The sequence below is a fragment of the Euleptes europaea genome, chromosome 6 (assembly GCF_029931775.1).
Source record: "Euleptes europaea isolate rEulEur1 chromosome 6, rEulEur1.hap1, whole genome shotgun sequence".
In the NCBI taxonomy this organism is placed as follows: Eukaryota; Metazoa; Chordata; class Lepidosauria; order Squamata; family Sphaerodactylidae; genus Euleptes; species Euleptes europaea.
The window spans coordinates 95,902,173-95,927,931 of record NC_079317.1 but is presented as its reverse complement, the minus strand read 5'-3'; the positions used below and the strand labels follow the sequence as shown (position 1 = coordinate 95,927,931).

At 42.3% G+C, this 25,759-nt stretch overlaps 1 protein-coding gene across 1 annotated transcript in view; it reads right to left on the bottom strand.

Moving 5' to 3' along the window:
- CDHR5 (cadherin related family member 5) overlaps positions 1–22,706 on the bottom strand; it is a 46,969-nt gene extending 24,263 nt beyond the window's left edge. Inside the window, exons 1-6 of the mRNA XM_056851967.1 lie at positions 22,618–22,706; positions 18,618–18,722; positions 15,550–15,663; positions 6,528–6,592; positions 5,661–5,839; positions 1,301–1,351 (exon numbers count right to left, since the gene is read on the bottom strand). Coding sequence (XP_056707945.1) covers positions 1,301–1,351; positions 5,661–5,839; positions 6,528–6,592; positions 15,550–15,663; positions 18,618–18,722; positions 22,618–22,706 — 603 coding nt within the window. The remainder of the gene's footprint in view (positions 1–1,300; positions 1,352–5,660; positions 5,840–6,527; positions 6,593–15,549; positions 15,664–18,617; positions 18,723–22,617) is intronic.
- Positions 22,707–25,759: the final 3,053 nt, after the last annotated feature.

Below are 25,759 nucleotides of genomic sequence, written 5' to 3'. Positions count from 1 at the left end.
CCAACTTTATTTTACACCAAGTATGAGTTGAGATTGCAAGCGAAGATCATCTACAATCTGTAAGGATTCCTTTAATGGCCCTCTGCCCTCTGCCCTGCTGCCAGTTCCCAACCTCCAGGTACTAGTTGGAGATCTCCTGTTATTACAACTGATCTCCAGCTGATAGAGAGCAGTTCACCTGAAAATGGCCGCTTGGGCAATTGGACTGTATGGCATTGAAGTCCCTCCCCTCCCCAAACCCCGACCTCCTCAAGCTCCGCCCCAAAAACTTCCTGGCGGTGGTGAAGAGGTCCCTGGCAACCCTAAGGGCAGGGCAGGGGCAATAACATGCATGAGCATGCAACCCCCCTCTCTGGAGAAGCCTGGTGGATTTCCCACAGAAACAACCCACCTGGAAACCCTACACTGGGGCAAGACCAGGTAGCAACCACCAGTTGCTACCATGCAACTTGCATGACTCACCCAGGCCCGGCTACTTGTGAATGTTCAACTGCAGCCATCCCACAGAAGCCACTTTTGTGCCGTGGTTAGAGTTTCAGATTAGAATCTGGGAGGATCAGGTTCAAATCCCCACTCTGCCACGGAGGCACACTGGATGGCCTTGGGCCAGTCTCTCATTCTCTGAGCCAAACCACCTCACAGGATTGTCGTGAGGAAAAAGTGGAAGAGAGGAGAATGACGCAGGCTGCTTTGGGTCTCCATTGTGTAGAAAGGGGTATAAACGAAGAAAATAAATACAGCCGAAGATGGGGGGAATAAAAGGTTGGCTGGCTGGTGGGTCAGAAGGAGAGAAGGATATGGGGTCCGTTATGCCTTCTTTCCTCTGTGTGTGAATGTATGTGTGGTTTTTCTTCTTCAAATTCCTGCCTGCTCTTAACTGCACCCAATTTTATCAATGGTCAGAGAGCAGGTGAGATCAAATATGAGAGATTCTTCAGTAGAAGGGATATTAATACACTTGGTTGTTAGGGATGAACATGGCAGTGTATAGACGATAGTTTTTCAGAAGGTAGTATTGTAGAGCGCTTATGACCAGTGGTATGCACTTCAATTTTTTACAACCCACCAGTGTTTCTGATCAAAGCAGTTGTATATGTTTCTGCTGTGCCTCAATCAGGGTCCTGGAAAAAGCAACACTAAGAAGCCCCTAGGAGCACTGCGGCAATAGATGTGTATACATGTTGGTGAGCATCTTGGATATTACCCTTGATGAGGAGCATGCTCCTACCCCAATGAGTTCATTGCACGAGAGGAGAAGAAGAAATCAACACAATTAAGGAATATTTTTTAAATTACTCACTTCCACACCACTGCTCCAGCAGTTCAGCCTTACATATATTGCGGATGTAGTCTGTATTAAAAAGAAATATTTTCAGTGAAAACATATTTTTATACTACTGCCGACATGCGCTATATACAAGCTGCTTTGTCCCTTTGAGCATTTGCAGTGGAGTTTTACTGTGTTACACGTACACAGCCACAAGTATAGTGCTCTGCTGATTTACAGCTTTAACCCTCAATAAATTCATCCATATTCATGCATGCCACTTTGACAAATGTGCTCATTTCGTGAGCTGACACATACATGCACACAATGGAGACCTTCATAGCTGCATTTTGAAAATGACATTAATGTATTGATTTCAAGACAGTTTTTAACAATACTGAATGCTATTTTAGAAATAAAGCCATTTGAAGAGACCTTGCATGTGTTGTTTGCACACAAGATGAACTAAAGCCACTGAATACTCAGCTTCTGAAAGCATTTGGGTAGCTGACTTCTCTTGAGCACCCCGTGAGCGTGAGTCCTTTGCTTAAATACATTTTGTGAAGAACTGGTCCATTTGTCTCAGGGCCACCTCATACACAGTTTCCTGTGCAAAAATATCCTTAATGTGTATTTTATCTTCCTATCTCTTCAATCTATATGCAGAACATATAATTAGGAAAGCTGGATTAGGTTTAGATAAAGGTGGAGTGAACATGGAGGGAGGAACATTAATAATTTGAGATATGCCGATGACACTACATTATTGGCAGAAAATAGTGAAGATTTGAAATGACTACTGCTGAAAGTTAAAAGAGAAAGTGCCAAAGCAGGACTACAGCTGAACATCAAGAAAACAAAAGTAATGACTACAGGAGAATTACACAACTTTAAGGTTGATGATGAGGAAATTGAAATTGTTCAAGTCTTGGCTCCACCATCAACCAAAAGGGAGACTGCAGCCAAGAAATCAGAAGGAGATTGAGACTAGGAAGGGCAGCCATGAAGGAGCTAGAAAAGATTTTGAACTGTAAGGATGTGTCACTGGCCACCAAGACTAGATTAATTCATGCCATTGTATTTCCTATTACTATGTATGGGTGTGAAAACTTGAAAGTGAAGAAAGCTGATAGGAAGAAAATAGATTCCTTTGAAATGTCGTGTTGGAGGAGAGTGTTATGGATACCCTGGACTGCCAAAAAGACAAATCAGTGGGTTTTAGGTCAAATCAGGTCTGAACTGACCCTAGAAGCTAAAGTGACTAAACTGAGGCGATCGTATTTTGGTCACATCATGAGACGACAAGAGTAACTGGAAAAGACAACCATACAGGAAAAGTTGAGGGCAGCAGGAAAAGAGGAAGACCCAACAAGACATGGATGGACTCAATAAAGGAAGCCACAGCCCTTAATTTGAAAGATCTGAGCAAGGCTGTCAAAGATAGGACACTTTGGAGGACTTTAATTCATAAGGTCGCCATGAGTCGGAAGCGACATAATGGCACTTAACACACACACACACGGGGGGATCTTAAACATGAATGTCTGAAACACATTGTGAGGGCTTACTTTACCATACGTATGTGAGTTGGGAAGCCACTGTATCAAACAATTCCATGTATGCACCTGACATTGCACAAGTTACTGCTCTTATTTCTATTTCAGATTTTAAGATAACCGTTATAGTGCTATAGCAATATATAGAACATAGGATGAAGAACTCTATAATCTCTCTATAAATATCCATATCTAAATTTAGTTGCATACCCCTCTTCATAAATGCTTCTACTGGGTTAATCCAACCTGGAGTTTTATTTTCAAAAAATCCTTTATATTTTCTCCAAGTTTGAAATAAACCATATCTAATAATATGAGAATTAAATTCTTTATTTACTTTCTCTTTCTCATACCACAAGTATGCATGCCATCTGAAACGTAAGTTAAATCCTTCCAATTCTAAAAGTTTTATATTTTCTAATAGTATCCAATTCTTTAACCAATTAACACAAGCTGCTTCATAGTACATTCTTAAATCGGGTAACCCCAAACCTCCTGTTTCCTTTAGTTGAATTAAGTTATTATAAGCTATTCTATGTCTTTCTTTTCCCCATAAAAAGTTTAAAATATATTTCTTCCAACTTTTGAATATATGTACTCCTTTTATGATTGGCAAATTTTGAAACAAAAAAAAGCATCTTGGGTAATACCATCATTTTAATCACAGCGATTCTACCCCATAGTGTTAGCGGTATTTTTCCCCCAATTTTTAAAGTCTGTTACAATCTGTTGCCATTGTTTAGTATAATTATTTAGAAATAAATTAAGATTATTTTGAGATAACCATATACACAAATATTTTATTTTATGTTCAATAATAAAGCCTGATTTTTTTGTTAATTCTTGTTGCTGTGAGAGAGTCATATTTTTAACCAATATTTTAGTTTTATTCTTATTTATTTTAAAACCTGCAAGTTTTCAATAAACCTCCACTATTTTATTCCAGTTTTCAACTTGATCAATAGGGTTTGTCAAAAAACATACGAGATCATCTGCATATGCTTTAATCTTAAAGTGATTTCTCCCTATTTGAAATCCATGTAAATCTTCCGTTTGTCTAATCTTTTTCAATATGACTTCCAACACTACTATAAACAATAACAGAGAAAGAGGATAACCTTGTCTGGTACCTTTTTGTATTTCAAATTGTGAAGATAGTGTACCATTTATCAACAGCTTAGCTGTCTGATAACTATATATATTTTCAATAGCTGTTTTAAAATTTGTTCCCACATCTATAAAGTCTAATATTTTCTTCATAAAATTCCAATTCACATTATCAAATGCTTTTTCGGCATCTAAAAATATCAAAGCTACCAGAGTTGGAACATGTTCTGCATATTCTAAAAGATCTATTACCACTCTAACATTTTGACTAATCAATCTACCTGATAAAAACCCCGCTTGATCTTCATGGGGGGTGGGGGGAGTTCTTAGCCAGTGTGTCCTCATTTCATCCCTGCAGGCGGAGGTAGCAGGAGCCGGCTGTAGAATCCAGCCCCGACCACGTGTAGCAGGAGCAACTCCAGCGTGCGGCTGGACGGCTACGCCCGGCTGGTGCAACAGACCATCCTGTGCCACCAAGTGGGTGAGTGCACCACTGGTTGGATACCTGCCTGCTTGCCCACGTGGGGGGGGTGTCATCTGGGGCAGCTGCCTGCTTGGGGCTTGGTCGGCTAATTTTTAAGTTGATAATTTTGTATGGCCCGCAAATGATGTTATAAATATCCAAATGGCCCATGGCGGAAAAAAGATTCCCCACCCCTGGGATGGAGCAAGTCAGAAGACTAAATAAATAAGAGTATTTGTTGTAAATTTACTATCACCACTCCTCTGCTCAATCTTGCAGGCTACAGAGGCTGCTGTTGATTTTAAAATAAACTTTTCAAGGATTCATTATGATATGTATTTGAATGTAATGTCTAGCTGGGTCCTAAATTATGCCCCTATGGTTTCTATGTGGCAGATTTTTAAGAGGAAAAATAATTTATTTTCCAATAAAAGCTGGCAATGGGGAAAAAGAGATGCTTAAGAATTAGAAAGATGCACTGTTAAATATACCTTCCCCAAAATACAGTCTAATCCAAAGGGGAAGGGACCTGGCTCAGTGGTAGAGCATCTTACTGGCATGCAGAAGGTCCCATGTTCAATGCCCAGCATGTCCAGTTGAAAGGACCAGGTAGTAGGTGATGGGAAAGACCTATGCCTGAGACCCTGGAGAGCCACCACCAGTCGGAGTAGACAATACTGACCTAGATGGACCAAGGATCTGATTCAGTATAAGGCAGTTTCATGTGTAGAATCATAGAAACATAGAATCATAGAGTTGGAAGGGACCACCAGGCTCATCTAGTCCAACCCCCTGCACAATGCAGGTAGTTCACAACTACCTCCCCTACACACACCCAGTGACTCCTACTCCATGCCCAGAAGATGGCCAAGATGTAAAGAGTAACAAATTCACTCAGAGTTGGCTGTGAGACACTCCTCACTGTCGTTAGATAGGAGTGCTTCCGTGCATCCCTGGGGTTTTCCCTGTATTTTCCTGTGATTGTTCCCAAACCTACTTTGCTGTGATATTTCAGGGAAGATTGCAGCCAAAGTCTGGGTTGGGATATTCAGGAGATCTGGGGGTGGAAACTGGGGAGGGTGGGGACCTTAGCATGGTAGTCCTCCCTCCAAAGCATTTCAGAGGAGCTGATCTCTGTCATTTGGCAATCAGTTGTAATTCTGGGAGATCTCCAGGCCTGGAGGTTGGCAGAGTTTTCATATACAGGAGAGTCACTATGCCATTAATCCCCAATCAGAACTGTTCAATTTTTCTAATGAATTATTACCTCATAATCCAAAGAATGTTTCAGGATTAGCTGTGTACCATTAATCTCAAAAAAACCAGGGTACTCTGATGTAGGATCAATGGTGACTGTGACACCGGGGCCTTTCTCAATGGTGGTAACCACCTGCCCAGGAAGGTTGTTCTCCTCTATCTGAGGACTGTTGTTATTGACATGACAATCTAGTTAGGCAGAAAGAAAAAATTATCTTGAATAAGTGAAAACACAAAGTAATTGAATAACAACAAGATTTGCTAAAATCTACTCCAGTATCTTGTCTTTATGACTGCTTTCAGTAGAATATGTTCATAGGAAGTTACATGTAATGTGGCAATAGGCAGGTGTGAGGCAATCTGTCTAATAATATTTTGACCTGAAAATACATGTTAATGTTTGTATAGCCATTTCAATGTTAAAAATAGTTAATTTTATCAACCTCTTTGAAGAATCTACAACCATGTAAATTGGGACACATCCAAGGTTTATAACACATTTAGAAATCCTTAATCATAACATGATTCTTTTTTTGTAAAATTAATTTCAAATTATTTAAATTAATTGTTAATGAATTATAAACCACAATCAATTTCTTTTAGAATTGTCCATTTCTGCTCACAATGTTAACTTGGACAGTCAAAGATCTGCTATAATTCTTGTGTTATAATGTTAGAAAGAGTATCTAAAGTCTGTTCCTGACCCCCCCCCCAAAAAAAAAACCTTTTGAAATTCACAGGGCACTTAATTCCTGACTAAACCACAGTTTTTGTTGTTTGTTCTTATATCTCAACTTAAACAGCCATTCCTCGTCCATTGCTTTAAAAATGAAGCCCATATCAGCCATTTTAGCCTATGCTGTTAGACTCTGGTTACCTGTCGTCTGTGCCTGAACATGAATTACCGTCACCATCAGGAGGAGCACGCAGGTCCAAGACGGTCTGAAAAGAGCCATAAGGAAAACAAATCCAAAAGGTAGGGAAAGCAAATATGTTTCTTTTCTTCACTTATTGTGACAATACAGTCTTCTTTTCACTGCTCAATGAGGAAATAACGTCTCAGATGACACCAAACCACCCATAGATTAACCTTTGCATCCTAGTTTATTGATTCACTTATTTATGACTTATTTACTGGAACCAGCAGCTGCCTGCAATCTGCTATTCATATTATCATAGATATAGACATTGAATTGTCCCTGCTTTAAAGATCACCTGCGTGCAGATGGAACCAATGAGAACAGGTGTTACTGAATACAGCTGAGTGACAATTTCATTTGTGAAACATCTGAACAGACTAAAGACCTCTAAAATATTCAAATCATGAAAAACTTGAATAATTGGACATGGGATAGTTGTTTGGGGATGGACCACCTTAGTTGCAGCTTTAAAGGGTGCCACTCCCCTCCCACTTAAACACCTGCCATGGCACTCCTTCTTGGATCTTTCTACTTCATCACTCTGTGGCTATGTGCCTGGCTTAGGAGAACTCTCTCAGCCCACGCGGAGGCAGGCAATGGCAAACTACCTCCAAATGTCTCTTGCCAAGACCTCACCTGGCCCCACCCACTTTCTAAAAATGCTTGGCAGGCATGAGGAAAGGTGTTGGTGGGTGGCACGGGGCCCCCAGGCATCATGTTGGGAACCCCTAGCTAAGAAAGTCAGCAGCAGACCATACTCTGTGGGAAGCTGTTTCACCATTGACAGAAACAGCCTTCCTCTTTTAGAATCACCCAACCAGGGGACCCACAAGGAATTGCAGGGGGCATCTCATTTACCCCTCCATGTGTGTGTGTCTACCTGGGTTCTGATGGGCTTCTGCACATTGCAGTGGGTTAGTACTGCTGGGAAAGAAAAAGCGGGATCGCAAAAGTACGCCCTCTGTGCTTACGATTGCTGTGCAGGGCTTCTGCCCTTGACTGTGAAAAAGAAAAAAACATGTTTAAAATGCTGACATTCTGTGGTTTGACAATGGTTCTGTTGGGCTTTCACTGCCAGAGTGGGCCTGGGTTCTGGTGGGCACCTGCACATTGTGTTTGGTTCAGTCTGGGCTAGGAAAAGTGCCCCCCCTTCTTGATTTTTTTCCCTGCTGTGATTCTCTGGTTTAACATTGGTTCTTTTAAAAAATATATTTGATTTTTCATAACAGAAGGGATACATAAAAAGGGGGGGAGACATTGAGGGTAGTTCCATTCATAAAAGACCTCCGTGCTCAGATCTTATCTTGTCATCTCTAGTGAACTCTGATGTTGTGCCACCCCCACTTGTTAACAATATTTACTAAAACCAACATTTTCTCCATACGGTTCTAAATGCGTATCGTAACTATACTAAACATTTTATCTGCTCTTGTTTCTTGCTAAATTAAACATTATTTAATCTCGTTTAGCTGGATAGTGACATTTCTAATTATGAACATTAGCTGATCTGTTCCTATTTCTAAACCTATTAACAAACAATTATTATTTAAACAGTTCTATTAATATCTGTCGTATAATGGTTGCCACTTTCGTCCGTGGTCTTCCACCGATATCCTTTTCAAAATATGGGTTCGTTTTGCCATCGCTGCATAGTCTTGTAACTTTGTAATCCACTCTGTTAGCACAGGGACATGCTTAGCTTTCCAGTATTTGGCCTAACATTGGTTCTGTTAGGCTTTGCCACATTGGCTTGTGGTTCCGTTGGATTCCTGGGTTCTGGTTTGGTTCTGTTGGGCTTGTGTTGATTCTTGGGGTGGGAGGCATCGACTTGTGGTTGCTCACAGGAATGTCTCTTTGCTTTTCCCCTGGAGCAGAAAAAAAGGCTGTTTTCCCCCCTCCATTGGAAACAATGGAGGATGGATGGGGCACCCTATTTGGGGGCTCATAAAATTGGACCCCCCCCCCAACCCAATCATTATCAAACTTGGTGGTTGTTCTAAGGAGAGTCATCAGAAGCAATGCTGAAAAATTGGTGTATCTACCTTAAAAAACAGGGCCCCCCCCAAGCCCCAGAAATATTCCCCATGGGCTATAATAAAGCCAGTGTAGGGAATTAAACTTTAAAGCCCTGTTGAACCCAGAGTGAATGTGCCAAAGTGGTGGTGTTTTTTTTTTAAGGGATCTCCTTCCTTTCCACTGCTGTAGCTGGGGATTCCAAAATGATCCCCATAAAGCCGATTTTTCGCCTTTATCGGGATTGCTGGCTTTATTGGGATTCAGCCAGTGCTATGTCAATTGCATTGGCTCCAGCAGGAGTACCAGTAGGGTACTCTTCACCACCGGCGAGGTTTCTGGGGCAGAGCCTGAGGAGGGCGGGGTTTTGAGAGGGGAAGGACTTCAATGCTATAGAGTCCAATTGCCAAAGCAGCCATTTTCTCCAGGTGAACCGATCTCTATCGGCTGGAGATCAGTTGTAATAGCGGGAGATCTCCGGTTAGTACCCGGAAGTTGACAACCCTAAGTACCAGATCAGGTTCAAGGTGCTGGTTTTAACCTTTAAAGCCTTACACGGTCTGGAACCTTCATATCTGCGTGACCACTTCTCCTGGTACACCCCTCAAATAGTTTTACGCTCAGCTGATAACAATCTACTGGTGGTCTCCGACCCAAAGAGTATCCGGCTGTCCTGAGCTAGGGCCAGGACTTTTTCAGCCCTGGCCTGGTGGAACTCCCTTCCTAAATGAGATCAGGGCCCTGCAGCATCTTAAAGAGTTCCACAGGGCCTGCAAAACGGAGTTATTCTGCCAGGCCTATAGTTGAGGGCAGCTGCGGTTTTCCATCAGTACTGGCCTCCTCCCTAGCCCCTCATTCTTTTCTGTGCCTTTGATTTATGTACCATCTGATATGGGGTCCCTGACTGCTTTCTCAGCCCTATAGCGGACCCTGTGTGCATAAAGGAGAGCCATCTGTTCTTTTACCATCATTTTATGGGGATAGCTAAATTGTTTTTATCTGTTGGTTTTATTGTATTTCATAATTTTTATTGTATCGATATGCTGCTAGCCGCCCTGGCCTGGCTTCAGCCGAGGATTGAGGATGGAGTAAAAACCTAAACAAACAACAAATAAATAAATAAGGTGCCGCAAGATTCTTTGCTATCTCAGCCTCCCATGGGTGCTTTTCCTTGAAAGAAAGTATTCATCATAGGGAATAAATGTAACATGTAGTGTGGCAGTGTTCTTCCTCTGGGCTTTCTGCTAATTTGGAGTCATGGGGCGAAAACGCATGGTCGCTTTGTGTGTGTGTGTGTAAAGTGCCATCAAGTCGCAGCCGACTTATGGCGACCCCTTTTGGGGTTTTCATGGCAAGAGACGTACAGAGGTGGTTTGCCAGTGCCTTCCTCTGCACAGCAACCCTGGTATTCCTTGGTGGTCTCCCATCCAAATACTAACCAGGGCTGACCCTGCTTAGCTTCTGAGATCTGACCAGATCAGGCTAGCCTGGGCCATCCAGGTCAGGGCATGGTCGCTTTATCCTCCTTTAATCCCTGTTTCAGCCAGGATTCAGCCAGGATCGAACGCATGCATTTCGCCTAATTTTTGTTTCGTTTTGTTCCCTCTTAACTTGTTTGCTGTTTGTTGTTGTGCTGAATTTTTACTCTGTAGCAAGCTCAGGAGCTATGTAGCCACCTGAGGATATTCTTTATACGATGTAACCACATGTTTGTACTCTTTGTATACTCTATGGTTTAGAAATGTTGTTGTGGGACTTGAAATGTTTTAAAGGTTTTGTATGTTAATTCAATGGGTCAGTTGAGTGAAGCTTAGCAAGCTAGTCTGTGAACCATCTGTAAGAAGCTGGGGGAGGATGTTATGTTCGGGGTTCCTGAACCCATGGCAAACTGTTTATTGTCCCAAAAGGGGGCAGTCAGAAAAACAGGAACTGTGGCTCAGCCATTTGGGGCCCACCTGCCAAAGGGGATCTGATGGATGGGCATCATAAAATGCAATGAGGGAGAGAGATACAAGGGTTAGACGAGGACTACTATAAACCAAGGGGCATCACTGGCAGAGAGCAGAGCAGCTCCCACAAGGGGCAGGATTCCTAACTCTGGACTGGCGGGGGGGGGGGGGGTCACCTAAGCAGGCAGAAATGTTAAAAGGTGAACTCTTCCTTTGTTCTGTATTCAAACACTTTGTCCAGATGCAGTGATGGAGACGCATTGGCTCCATCTGAAGGTAACTAGCATAATGTAACTCAGATATATCATAGAATCATAGAACTGGAAGGGACCGTACAGGCCATCTTGTCCAACCCCCTGCTCAATGCAGGATCAGTGTAGAGCGTCCCTGACAAGTGTTCATCCAGCCGTTGCTTGAGGACTGCCAGAGAGGGGCGCTCCCCACCTCCCTCGGCAGCCGATTCCACTGCTGAACTATTCTCACTGCAAAAAAAAAATGTCCTAATGTCCAGCTGGTATCTTTCCACCTGCAATATATACCCATTACTATGAGTCCTTGTATTTCCTTAGATCTGTATTTCTCCTACTATGTATGAGTTTAATGGTTTAATGGTTTAATGGTTAGTGATAAATGGTTAATGGTTAGTGATAAAGCTTATTTCCTGTTTAAGAAAGCAGACTGTGTCTGAAATCCCACCCACAAGCTAAGACTACTCATACACACTAAGGACATACACCCACGGTGGGAGCTAAGGTAACTGGAAGCTCTGCCCTTTGTACTTGCTCAGAGGCAAGCTTTACCAGTGTACCCCAAGGCACTGGTTACTGACAGGCTGGGCTCTATATCTTGGGATGGTATCAAGAAGAGGAATCATGGGTTTATATGCAGGCAATCATGCAACACACAGACTCAGTGCAGGAATGTGACATTAGTTTTCTTAGTGTGGTGATATTGTGTATTTTGGGGAAAGGGTTAATATTTTATTACTGTTTTGATGAGCTTGCTTTTAAGGTAGTTTGTGAGCTGTCTTTCCCGATCAGAGACAGTGGCTGCTTCTGGCACATTCTTTTGTTAATTTTTGATGCCTGAATACATTCATATGGAAGTAATCTTGCAAAAGACTAAGGAGAAATACAACTACTTTACAAGTTTGCTCTGTCTCCCTTGTGACTGATTCCCCAATATCACATGCAAAATACCAATCAGTAAGAAGTTATGCTAAAGCTCCTTTATTAAATTTTGGAGATTAAGTCAAGATGAAGAATTCTAAATTATAAACTATGATGAAATATCCTCTGGATGTCTGTGTTTTTCTGATTAGCAATTCCAGTTCCCTTGATTAGTTGAGCTCCCTTACTAAAGTTATTTCCATAATTGTCACCTCCCCCCCACCCCAATCACTTCATTTATACAGGAAAAGGAGACATGGCAATTTCCTTATGACAATCTGTCCAGTGTTGGATGTTTCATTCATGGCTTCTATCAAATGTTGCTCCAGATGCTTCTTCGTTCATTTCTGCAAGCAGTTGGCAAATAGAACGGCTAATCACCTGAGTGGCATCTTGAGCATCATTACCTGGAAAACTTTAAAGGAGAAAAACAGGTAAAATGTTACACAATCATTGGATGATGTTCCTGGCACAGCAGCCTTCTAAGCACATTGAAGCCAGACGGACGTTCCTGACCAGTCCCACTTGGTTTGTTGAGCCATTTCTTCTGATTCCCACAGCTGTGATCACCCCTTGAGCTCTGACCTCCCTGTCTTGATAGGTTGCTCATCAACCCATTATTCAGGCCCAGATTTATACTTCATATATGCACTATATCCTCCCAGGGGTAAAGGCAGCTTGGAGAGGGAAGGGTTATAAAAGTATCTGCCCTGCCAGTCTCTTCCTTGAAACTGCAGCTCCAGGAGCTACAGTCTGGAAAAGAACAAATATAGGGGCTGTGGCTCCGTGACAGAGTATTTGCTTTGCTCACAGAAAGTCCTAGGTTCAATCCCCAACATCTCCAGTTGAAAGATTAGATCAGTGATGTGAAAGACTTCTGCCTGAAACCCAGGAGATCTACTGCCAGTCTGAGTAGACAATAATGATTTTGGTCATATATATTTTATTTACAAATACACATGTAGAATGTAGATAGAGGCAAAAAGAGATCCCTGTAGAGAAAACAGGATAACTACCCCACGTATCAGATTGGGGGGGGGAGAGAGGGAGAGAGAGGGGGGGGAGGGAGAGAGAGAGGCGGGAATCAGATTGCTCTTTTATGCATTCATGTGTAATGTAGAACTCTTGCTGTGGGCAAATGTAAGAATTCAAGATGCTTGTAATACATTATGAAGTCCTTGCGTTCACCATGTGTTCTGCTATGGGGCCCTGTTGACAGACATGCTCTGGGACTTCAGTGCTCAGAACTTAATTCCTAGGTGCACATGGGCCCAATTTGAATAGGTACTACAGGGAAAGTGGGCTTAACTCCCATGCTGTATTCCTGGTGTGAAATGGTACCATTTTATTCAGGAAACTTCCTGATGTGAAATGGTACCATTTTATTCAGGAAACTGATCGGCTTTGAGATGCTGGGTGGGGTCACTCTCTCTCTCTCTCTCTCTCTCTCTCTCTGCCCTGCTGGAATGTCCTTTTGCCTCTACTTATGTTCTACATGTATATTTGTAAATAAAAGAAACATTACAAAGGTACAGTAAAACTCCACGGTTCACTAATCCAAGGAAACCAAACCTATGCAATGTTGCCCTGTAATCTCACTGTTTGGGAAAACGGTGAGCGTGGAACTATGCTCTGAGAGCCAGTTTGATGGCCCATCATTTCTTATTTGTATGATTCATGGTGTGACGTACTATACCACAAATGAGGTAACCCAGGTCTGAAGACCATATCAGACACATCTGGTAGGGTTGCCAGGTCCCCCTTGGAAACTGGCAGGAGGTTTTGGGGTGGAGCCTGAGGAGGGCAGGGTTTGGGGAGGGGAGGGACCTCAATGCCATAGAGTCCAATTGCCAAAGCGGCCATTTCCTCCAGGTGAACTGATCTCTATCAGCTGGAGATCAGTTGTAATAGCAGGAGATCTCCGGCTAGTACCTGAAGGTTGGCAACCCTAACATCTGGCCCTTTCCTACTCCCTTCTTAATTTATCCAAATCCTCAGTCCTGAGCTACATCAACCATGCAGGAGGTTTCTGTCAAAGGGACTTCTGCAGGAGGTAAAAACAACATCAAGATTATGCTGCCCCACCTCTGTTCCCTTTCCCATGGGTAACAACAGAAGAAAAGTTATATGTTTGTGTGCCATGGGATGTGAAGCCTCCGGTGATTCCTAAGTGTTTCTGTGCTGATTATTGCTATGAAATTGCCATCCTTGCGACTAATTTTTGGGAGGGGAGAGATGAAAGAATGAAGAGCGCATATGTATCATTTGGGAATGCATCTCAAGCAAAGAACAGCATTTCAGGGGCTTGTGGGAATTCTGGAAAATTCACTGCACTAGACAGTGGCTCCTTGGGAATGTTCAGTCTGGGGAAGAGTAGGTTGAGGGGGGATGTGACTGCTCTCTTTAAGTATTTGAAAGGCTGTCACTTAGAGGAGGGCAAAGACAATCATGCTAGGAAAAGTTGAAGGCAGCAGGAAAAGAGGAACCTTCAACATGAGATGGGTTGACTCTGTAAAGGAAGCCACTGCCCTCAGTTTGCAGACCTGAGCAAGGCTGTTAATGATAGGATGTTCTGGAGAACATTGATTCATAGGGTCGACATGAGTTGGAAGTGACTTGACGGCACTTAACATACACACAGGCACCCATTATTGGAGGCAGTCTAAATGCATTGGGTATACCATCTTCAAACTTCAGTGGATGGTTGGGCACAACAGCTCGCAGAAAAATCCAGCCATGCCAGAAGAAAATAATTGCAGGCATCACCGTTTACTCCCTGATGACCACAGCACCACTCCTTGTTGAACCAAGACCGTTGTTCCAGAATGTCAAAGGGCTTCCTGAGACTGACCCAGTCCTTGTTCTTCATATAAAAAAAAATTTATAAGGAACTATCTCACACCAATGCAGTCTGTTAATTCACCTAGTCCAGTACTGTTGACTTCAGCTGGTAGGTATTTTCCAAGGTGTGTCAGGAAGAAGTCTTCTCTAGTTTTGCTACCCAAGATCCATTTAATTGGAGATGTCAGGTACTGACCTGGGGCCTTCTGGGAGCAAAGCATGTGCATTGTCACTGAGCAGCTTCCTGTGTGCTTGTGTGGTATTAGATGGTCAGATGAGTGCAAGATAAATGCACATCTACCCGATAGAGCAAAGTTGCTGGAACTAGAGCTCATGCATCATGTAGTTACATCTGACCTTCCTGACATTTCAAAAGCATGCATCTTCAACAATTTACATATGAACATAAGAAAAGCCATGCTGTATCAGACCAAGGCCCATCAAGTCCAGCAGTCTGTTCACACAGTGGCCAACCAGGTGCCTCTAGGAAGCCCACAAACAAGACAACTGCAGCAGCACCATCCTGCCTGTGTTCCACTGCACCCAAAATAATAGGCATGCTCCTCTGATACTAGAGAGAATAGGTATGCAGCATGACTAGTATCCATTTTAACTAGTAGCCATGAATACCCCTCTCCTCCATGAACATGTCCACTCCCCTCTTAAAGCCTTCCAAGTTGGCGGCCATCACCACATCCTGGGGCGGGGAGTTCCACAATTTAACTATGCGTTGTGTGAAGAAATACTTCCTTTTATCAGTTTTGAATCTCTCACCCTCCAGCTTCAGCAGCTGACCCGTGTTCTAGTATTATGGGAGAGGGAGAAAAAGTTCTCCCTGTCCACTCTCTCCAAACCATGCATAATTTTATAGACCTCTATCATGTCTCCCCTTAGCTGCCTTCTTTCCAAGCTAAACAGCCCTAAGGGTTTTAACCGCTATTTCCCTACATTCATTTTAAACGTTTTAGAAAGAAAATGTAAATACTTTCTATGGTGCTCTCCCTTACCTTGCATTAAGTTTTTGCACAATCTGCAAACAAGTCTCTTCTGAATTCTTCCAGTCACCAATGAGGTTATCAGCAAAGCCAGACACATCCCTCGCTCTGAATGTATTTGGGTCTCTGATGCATAAGAAATGGGCAGGAAAAAAGGTCAGTGTACATGTATGCTCTTCTTTTTTTGGCTCTTTTCTCTTCTGTAAAGTTTCTACCCACTCAAAAGCATGGTGTCAGCTGTTAAGTCACCACATAATGTAAAGCTGCAGAAATCAGACATGTTCCCAGAAAAGCTTTTCCTCTAGAAAACGATTTCACAAAATTTGCAGTTCTTCCACTCCAGCAAGACCTTCAATGTTCCAGTCTAGTCAAGCATGTTGTCTTCCCAAAGCAAATTAGGATGAAAAGGTCCTTCACAAATCAGGCTATATTGTGCAACTCACACCTACCTATTCATTCAGCTGCCTTGAGCTGTAGGAAATGTAAGATTAAAATGAATAAATAAATGAGTGAGTGAGTACGTGAGCGAGTCCTCATAACTAAGGATCTTGGTGATTAATTATGGGAGACACCTAGGGCTCAACAACAAGTAAAAATCTATGTGTGTAAGAAAAGCCCAGTTGTAACAAGGCTGAATGGAAATAATGGAAATAATATGGGGAAAGAATTGAACTCCCCTCCTCTGCTACTTCTCTCGTTCACATTATCTTCTCCTGCTGCTTTGCCATAAGCACTGAGGCTAATGGGGTTTTCCTACATGTGTCTGTGAAAGAACCAGGAGTGTGCGAAAGTGTTTAAAGGAAGGCAAGGTGATTTTTCCTCCAGGAAAAACTACATTGCCTGTGTGAAGGCAGTAATGTGCTGGCCCCTGTCAGCCATATGGATACCCAGGAGACCAACTATCATGGAAGGGAGATCAACATGATTTGAAGCACCTTGAACGTCTATACTGCAGAAATTGGATGTACTGGATGGGCTTATATTATCCCAGCAATCAGAGCCAAATCAGCCCGTGGCGCAGAGTGGTAAGCTGCAGTACTGCAGTCCAAGCTCTGCTCACAACCTGAGTTTGATCCCGACAAAAGTCATTTTCAGGTAGCCGGCTCAAGGTTGACTCAGCCTTCCATCCTTCCAAGGTTGGTATGAGTACCCAGCTTGCTGGAGGTAAAGTTTCGATGACTGGGGAAGGCAATGACAAATCACCCCGTAAACACAGTCTGCCTAGTAAACGTTGGGATGTGACGTCACCCCATGGGTCAGTAATGACCTGGTGCTTGCACAGGGGGCTACCTTTACCTTTAAGGCTGTGACCCTATTGTAATGATTCTCTGAATAACTTCCATTGCTGCTCTGAATGCAGAAGAGAATGCACAGAAATTTGCAGTGGCAACAGATTGCCCATATGACAATTCTCCCCACACTTTCCTTGTTTCTGCCCCTGCATCTTCAATGCCCTCTGCCACCAGAGTGCTTTTTAAAAGACTGGTAGTTGCTCTAATAGATGAGTCCCGTGGCGCAGAGTGGTAAGCTGCAGTACTGCAGTTCAAGCTCTGCTCACAACCTGAGTTCGATCCCGACGGAAGTTGGTTTCAGGTAGCCGGCTCAAGGTTGACTCAGCCTTCCATCCTTCCGAGGTTGGTAAAATGGGTACCCAGCTTGCTGGGGGTAAAGGGAAGATGACTGGGGAAGGCACTGGCAAACCACCCCGTAAACAAAGTCTGCCTAGAAAACGTTGGGATGTGATGTCACCCCATGGGTCAGGAATGACCTGGTGCTTGCACAGGGGACCTTTACCTTTTACCTTTTAGTTGCTACAATGCCATATAATAGTATAATGATCTCTATCTATGATCTGCTAATTTATCTGAACTCCCAACTTAACATGTTTTTAAAAGTATGTCTCTAGCCATTGCCATTGCCGAGATATAAAAGGAAAGCAGGAATGGAAGATGCTTATAATTCTGAAAGTTCTCAGAGGCACCTCCTATTTCCACACACTGTCTATATCTGTACATATTTGTGGCATCTACTAGCTCCTTGTATAACTTGTACTTTACTAGTGGTTTACACAGAGCTTTTTGTTTGGGTTAATTTTACTCTTAACATTTTTTATTAAAAATATTTAGTTTTTATCTGCAAGAGACCCATAAGGAGACCCTGGTGCATCAGGAAGGGAGAGGGGGTCTTTTGCAGGGCTGGTTTTGCCATAGTATTCTGCTCCCTCATCCCACATTTTTTTTCACTTCTCAGATTTTTCTTCTGGCCCAGGTATTTTGCCCAAGTTTGTTGAAACATCTTCTTAACCCTAACTGGCATCATCGTGCAGATTTTTTTTAATCTGTAATTTTAAAATTTATTATATTTATTCAAGTTTCTTTTTATTTATTCTATTGTTTCCATTGCTTGAAATGCAAAACACATCTCCAGTTGCAACTCCCCCGTCTCCATCCAAACAGGATGAAATTCTTATAGACTGCACCTACTCCTCTCACGAAAGGAATCCCCCACCATAACAAATATCTTGCCGCAATAACTCAAAGGTAAATTGGTGTTTCCCTCGCATTTTGAACTCATTTAAATAACCTACAGTGCAGCCCTGAGCAGAGTTATAATTGTCTTCTAAGTCAACAGAAGTAAACAGCTTAGGATAGCACTGTTAGGAAACAGTTCTTAAAAATAAATTAATTAAAAACTAAAAAGTTAGGAGAAGTCATCAGCTGCTGTTTTCAGCACTTGTTTTCAGAGTGGAGACATCCTTTCCACCACCCTTAGCATGTCTGTATGTCTTCATTTGTTTTTTGTCCTCCAGCAACCTGTTACCCTATACCAACTAGTTTCTTCCTTCATCACTATTGGCAAGGTTTGCTTCTGTTAGAGAAGAGAGAAGACAGAAGAGAGAAGACTTCTAGCACAGTACTAGCACGCATGTTCCCATTTCAAGCTCCTGCTGCAGGTATAAATTTAAACATTATCAGAGCAATCTTACATTTATGTTTTCTAAGCACTGCAGTGTACTTGTAATCAAATGTGACCTGTCTTGTTGGTTTGTTTTACTTTTTACACATTATCCGCATTTTTACCTGCGCTTGGAATTCATTATGCTTTGAAGTAAGTTGTGTGTCCTTTCAAGCTCTCTCAGTGTGCCCAGGTAATCTGCTACCCTGGCTTCAGCTTGCCTCTGATGTCTGGAAATTAGAAAAAAAAGAAGTGATCAGAAATGTGCCGCTGTTTGTTTGGATATTTATATCCCACATTTCTCCCCAATGGAGACGCAAAACAATTTGCAACATCATTCTCTCCTCTTCCATGTTATCCTCACGATAACAACCCTGTGAGGTCGGCTAGGCTGAGAGAGGAACTGGCCCAAGACCACCCAATGAGGTTCCATGACAGGGTGGGGTTTTGAACCTGGGTCTCACAGATCTTAGTCCAGCATTATAACTACTACATCACTGGTTCATGCCATACACTATAGCACGATGTGCAGCTTTATGCTTGCTATTTGTTTTTATTCTCCTATCACAGATCATGCGATCTCACTGATATATTCAACGCTCATATACTCAACATTCAGTGGTTTCATACTACTGTCCCTGTTCATATTACTTTGCCTCCTGTGTGGATCTGGCCTATCTACTTAAAGCAGGGTTGCCAAGTCCCTCTTCACCACCGGTGGGAGGTTTTTGGGGCGGAGCCTGAGGAGGGCAGGGTTTGGGGAGGGGAGGGACTTAAATGCCATAGAGTCCAATTGCCAAAGCGGCCATTTTCTCCAGGTGGCTGGAGATCAGTTGTAATAGCAGGAGATCTCCAGCTAGTACCTCAAGGTTGGCAACCCTAACTTAAAGCCTATCCTTACTATCAATCAAATCCTTATTTTCTGCTAATAGAGGTTACAATTATTTGTAATTGTTTTCAAGATTAGATATTTAAATGTTAGCTTTAACTGAACTTCTAGTATGTATGTGCTGCATATTGTCATATTACCCCATGTATATGCTCTGTTTAGTTACTCTTATTTTATTTATTTTATTTAATTCATTTGTACACCACCTTTCTCCCCAATGGGGACCCAAAGCGGCTTACATTGTTCTTCTCTCCTCCATTTTATCCTCACAACGACCCTTTGAGGTAGGTTACGCTGAGAGACTGTGACTGGCCCAAGGTCACCCAGCAAGCTTCCATGGCGTGAGTGGGGATTGAACCTAGATCTCTGAGGTAATAGTCCAACCCTCTTAACCACCGCACAACACTGGCTCTCCTTTTGAACATACATAAAATTAAACAGAGTTTCCTTATTGCCTTCAAGCGGATTTGTACCAGTCAGGGGTTTGGCCCTAGATCCACATATCATCGGTTCATGAGAAGATATTTATCCGGATATGAATTAACTTACTGGCACCTTTGATCTATGGTGCGGTGTGTTTCACCTTGTCACCCTCTTTCAATGACTGGCTACACCTAGATTTCACCCTCAGTATCAGTCCGCCGTGTTATTGCTAGATGCACAAAAGTGACCGTTAATTTACTTGGCTGCTAAACTTTGTTGGCAGTCCTGAGGTTTTGCTGTAACTTCCTTGGATGTTGCAGATGACGAAGGAGCTCTTTTCATTTCTTCAGTACATCTTCTGAGACTTTTTGTGAGAATGAGATGGGATAATGGAAACTTACAAATCTTAAAGCTGGCAAATTGGATAAAATTTAGTTTAAAAAAAAAACAACAATTTTTATTATTCTTGTTTAGATCTTGGTCGCCAATAGTACGTTTTAGATACTAATTGGTTTATGTCCATCATAAGGAAGGTCTTTCACATTGTATTTATTTATTTGTGTTTTGGCTATTGAACAGTTGAAATCCAAAAAATCCAGATCTACACATCTGCACCATTTGAAAGGGGGGCAGATGTACATCCAAATACACCACATTCCCACAGTCCCAAAGCATGCTTCATTGCTTGCATGGTTCTCTTCTTGGTCCCAATAATGTAACTCTCAAATACTTTGTCAGGGAATTTAGCCAGAATGTCACTGGATTGTACAATCCATTCAAGCAGGGTAGTTACTCTGTTGGAGGGACCAAAGTCAAAAAAGAGTATTGGGAATACTTAATGATGAGCATTTATTGTAGCATAAAGTTTTGTGCGCTAGATCCCATATGGGCTGTAGCTTACCAAAGCATATGCTTCAATAAACCTGTCTTTAAGGTGTCATGAGGATACCTTTTGTATTTATTGAACTGAATGTACATGAGTGTGCAGATAGCTACAAGTTATATCTAGTGCTGTGGTTCTTTTCCCTGTGGGCTTTCTTGCTTCAAGTAAAGCAGCTACAGGTGGCTTCTGATTGAAAGGAGAAGCAGAAGTGGTTGTTCAAGCCTTTCCTTCCCAGCTGTTTGTCTGTTCTTGGGAAGAAACACAACTTTTGATTATGAGCAGACAAATCCCTGGAAGGAAAGTGAAATAGCCCTTTCCCCAACCTGAAGCCATACATAATTGTCTGGTTCGTCCCTGATTCCTAAAAGGCTGCTGGAGGCACATCTTGCTCTAAGCTGATCAGGGAGTTAACCATGTATGTCTTGGAGAGCTGTGTATTTGCAAACAAGTGCAGCGATCCAGTCTTTGCTGGAAAGTTCTCAAATGAAATCTGTTTTCCAGATGGCTTGTGTAGTCCCCCTGTTGCTGCTATGACCGCTAATACAGGACTTCCAGGTTTCCCTGGTAGGGTTTTTTTTTAATAGTGATTTAATGGTGTTATAGTAATATACCATTGCACTAAAAGATGCATCAGGTTCTTTGAGTTCCCAGCTTTCATTTTTTTTAAAAAAGTAAATCTCTAGTGCATTTTGTTGCAGGCTTATGCTTTTCTCCCCATATATCCCAGCAAGGAAGGGGAATAGATACTTGACTTTATTTTTTAAAAAACCTGGTTCATATTTTGGTATAACAGTATATCACTATAACACTATTATATTGCTAATTAGGGAGAGCAATCGGACTGGGGTGGGGCTGGGGGAGATGGTTTCTGTGTGGGCAGTATCAGGAAAATTCAGGCTTTGCTGCAATCTTTCCTAAAATGTGAGAGCAAAGCAGTCTCAAGAAAGATTGGAGAAAAGCTGGGAAAACCCCAAAAGGTATACGAATACACTGTGAATGCACCATGATGATATGGGGTAGGGTTGCCTGTTGCCAGGTCCCCCCTGGTCACCAGTAGGGGATGGGGGGTAGGGTTGCCACATCAAGGTTGGGAAATTCCTGGAGATTTGGGGATGGAGCCTGGGGTAACCTCAGTGGGGTACAATGCCATAGAGCCCCTCCTCCAAAACATCAATTTTCTCCAAGGGAACTGATCTCTGTAGCCTGGAGATGAGTTGTAATTCCAGGGGATCCCCAGTTCCCACCTGGAGGCTGGCATCCCTATTTGGGGGAGCAGGGGGGGAACCCATTTCCCAACAGCATCAAATTCAGGGCAAATAACCAGCCCAGAAACAACCAAAAAGTATGGTGTTGTGATTAACGGGTAGCCACAGAATTGAGGTAAGATGAAAGCTTAAGGGAGACTCCAGTGAAGGTAGGGGAACTAATGATGTGAAATGGTTAATGCAGGAACCTATTGGGAAGCACAACCTATGAGGGCAATAAGCTTGAGAGGCACTTGAGAGTTATGTGACATGTGACTGATCCGCAGAGCATCTAAAAACATACAGAATTAATCCACTTAGTAGCAATTGGACCAACCATTCCGCATACGCTTATCAAGCAGCTCAGTAATACTATCCTATGATGCACCCCCTCAATTCTTTAAGAGCACAAATACTAAAAACAAAAACTGCCAGCTGTCAACACAGCCTTTGAAGGGGAAGCTCGAATTTGTCTTTGCAATTGTTGGTTTCTCCTGGGAGAGGTCTGCCTCGCACCCTTTTTTTCAGCCCATGATGCAGAGAGGAGTTACAAAGGTGGCACGTGGGGTATGACTGGGATAGCCGAAAGTGAGAAACCTTTGAATTGTTTAGCAAACCATTAAAACAGAAAGCTGTTTCGGGAAGAAAGGGAGAAAAGCTGAGTCATTTAAAGGGTTTTTTTTTACCTCTCCAAAGAAGGATAGGCTGCTGAGATATGAGAGAAGATAATCATCGAAATAGCTAGTTGCCACAGGCCGATCATCACCGAAGCCATGATGTCTCCTTAAAATCAAACACATATTTATGAGGAATGAAAAGTCCAGCTGTCATTTGATTAGTATGCATTGCTTATTATGTCTTACCAATGGCACTTGTGTAATAAATGAATAAGGAGCCACAGCAAAGAACCCAGGTATAGATTTACCCGAAAGCTGCTGGCAAATTGTAGACTAGAGATCATCTTTGACTCTCCATGACTGTTGATTGATTATATGAATGTGAGCGTGAACAGTATGTAACTCCTGCTGTATTCACTAAGATGAAATGCTCTGTAAATCGTCATCCCAAATAATGCAAACATATGGTAACATAAAAATTCCCACAAATGAGAGAAGCCAATGGGCAGTTTTGTGGTAACATTTGAGGTGAACAGGGGGCCTGCTTTGGCCGCTGAGCCCCTAATTCCTGGCCAAAACAAGGTGCACTCCTCACTCAGCTCAGCCCTTGTTCTGGGGCTGTCAACGTTGGGTTGGGAAATCCCTGGAGATTTGGGGAGGGGTTTGGGGAAGAGAAGGATCTCAGTTGGGTATAATGCCATACAGTCTACCCTTCAAAGCTGCCATTTTCCAGTACCCTCTCAAGTGAGCTCAGAATATAAGGAACTTTTTCAATATGCGACAACTAGAATTTTATATGCATCATATTGGAAAAATACAAAAATTCCGGTTCTAACTGAGTGGATCCATAAGCTATTAGATTTTGCATCGATGTCAAAACTTACACACTTGATGAAAAAGAACCCATTAGATAATTTCAAGATGAAATGGCAACCAGTATATGATAAATACTTACCTGGGTTAGAAATTGCTGATAGAGGCAGGACATAGATATATGCTTATTTCTGGTGTTATGTATTAGGTAATGATAATTTTAGTTTATGGCTAGAATCAAGAACATCAAATTATATTGAGGCATTATTGAGTACTTGACTATATCTTATCCACCAAGTGATTTTTATATATCCTGTAAAATTAAGTATTTTATAAAGGAATAGAAAATTTTGTATAGGGCATCATAAAGAATTAGTTTCAGTTTTAAGGGGTGAGAATGAAATGGATAAATCTATGTTTTAATTTGTAAAGCTTGAACACAGGCATGTGTCTGTTTTCCCTTTCTTTGCCCCTTTTTGTTTCTGTACCCTATTATATATAAAAATAATAAAAAAAACATTTTAATAAAAACAGCCATTTTCTCCAGGGGAACTGATCTATATCATCTGAAGATTAGTTATCATTCCAGGAGATTTCCAGGCCACCCCTGGAGGTTGGCAACCCTACCTTGCCCTCCAATCCAGTGTTAAAAATATCAAAGCAGAACTGGTCTCCCATACCTTTAAGAGTTTTTTTTTAATCAATGTAACTTTTCTCACAGCTATACTTCATGAGAAGTCAAAGCCTGCGCCTACTGAAAGACCCTCATCTGTGCAACTATTCAAAGCCCAGAGGCTTTGTCCTGATTGGCAGGTGTCGTGTCAACAGTCAGGCTAAGTCACAAGCCTTGCTCCTGATGGAGATGCTTGTACCGTGTCTTTCCTCATGTCTCCAGGGACGTTATGTAAGTAGGAGAAAGAAGAGCTTTAAAACAAGCAAAAGACAGGAATCCGACAACAGCCTCCAGAGGGAGAAGCAATCATTGCAATACATGCTATAGAACAGACCCAGATCTGGACTTGCTCCTTTTTTTTTTTACACGCCTAGAAGGAAAAGATAAGAATACCGGACTATTATGTGTAAGGTTGCCAACCTCCAGGTCCTGGCACGGGAAGAAATCAGATCTCCTGCTATTACAACTGATCTCCAGCCGACAGAGATCAGTTCACCTGGAGAAAAGGGCCGCTTTGGCAATTGGACTCTCGGGCATTGAAGTCCCTCCCCTCTCCAAACCCTGTCCTCCTCAGGCTCTGCCCCAAAAACCTCCCGCCAGTGGAGAAGAGGGACCTGGCAACCCTAATGATGTGGTCCTTTAAGCACCTGGCTGTAATGTTATTTCTCTTACCTGGTTTGACTGTGAATAAAATGAAATGTAGCATTCAATTAAAATCATAAACCTCACCGGAATCTAATCAAAACATTTTATAAAGGCAAAAAGCCACTGAGGCACTTTCCGTTGTGACCGTGATAGGCAGGGCACCGCAAGAACTGCTAAAACACCGTCTCAGAGCCAGGTTTATCTCCTCCTGGCTGCTGCAAGTTCTTTATTCTTCATTATTCTTTCATTCCTTTCAGATGAGTCACAAAAATAATTAGACGTTGGGCTTTGTGGCTAATGTATCTATGGCTGAAATTGTACAGCCGAGACCCAGAGGGCTGTGTGAGCTCATGTGCTTTTCAGACTTCCCTTCTCATGCTCCCCTCTCTCCCTCCAAAAATCTACTCCTGAATATCAGGGGATCCTCTGGATCAGTATGATAGGATCCAAGGGGTTACACCCGGGAGGATTCCACCCGCTAGAACAATTCACACAGCAAAGTGTGCGTCAGAGCAGCAGCCATACAAGCAGCACAATGCGTGACTGTACAGCGCGGCTAAGTTAAATTGACTCAGAGCATGGAAGAGCAGTTTTATTCCCAAGGAAAAATAAATGCTAACTGGCAAGCTGAAGAAAATTTGAAACATGTAAACTGGGATCGACCACATGTCCTTGCCATCTCCAACCCAGGAGGTTCCTTTCTTATATCTTGGACCATATGGGCAACTGCTGATTCGCACGGAATAGTTTTCTTCAGCCCGGGTCTTTCATTTTGCTGCACTTGCATGCAGAACTCGTTTCTTTATCTTATAACGTTGTATCAATCCTTTGGAACGTGTGTATCAATTGTGATGTTATTATACAGTTAAGTTAGATAGTCAGGCAATAGAATATTTGTTGTAATTTATTCTGTTCAAGAAAAATATAAAATTGAATATACAGGGAGTTTTTGATGTTTAAGCACAGGTTTATTGTTGATTATAGTAATCTAAACTCCAGGTAGTGGCTGGAGAGCTCCCACTACTACAACTGGTCTCCAGCCAATAGATATCAGTTCACCAGGAGAAAATGGCCGCTTTG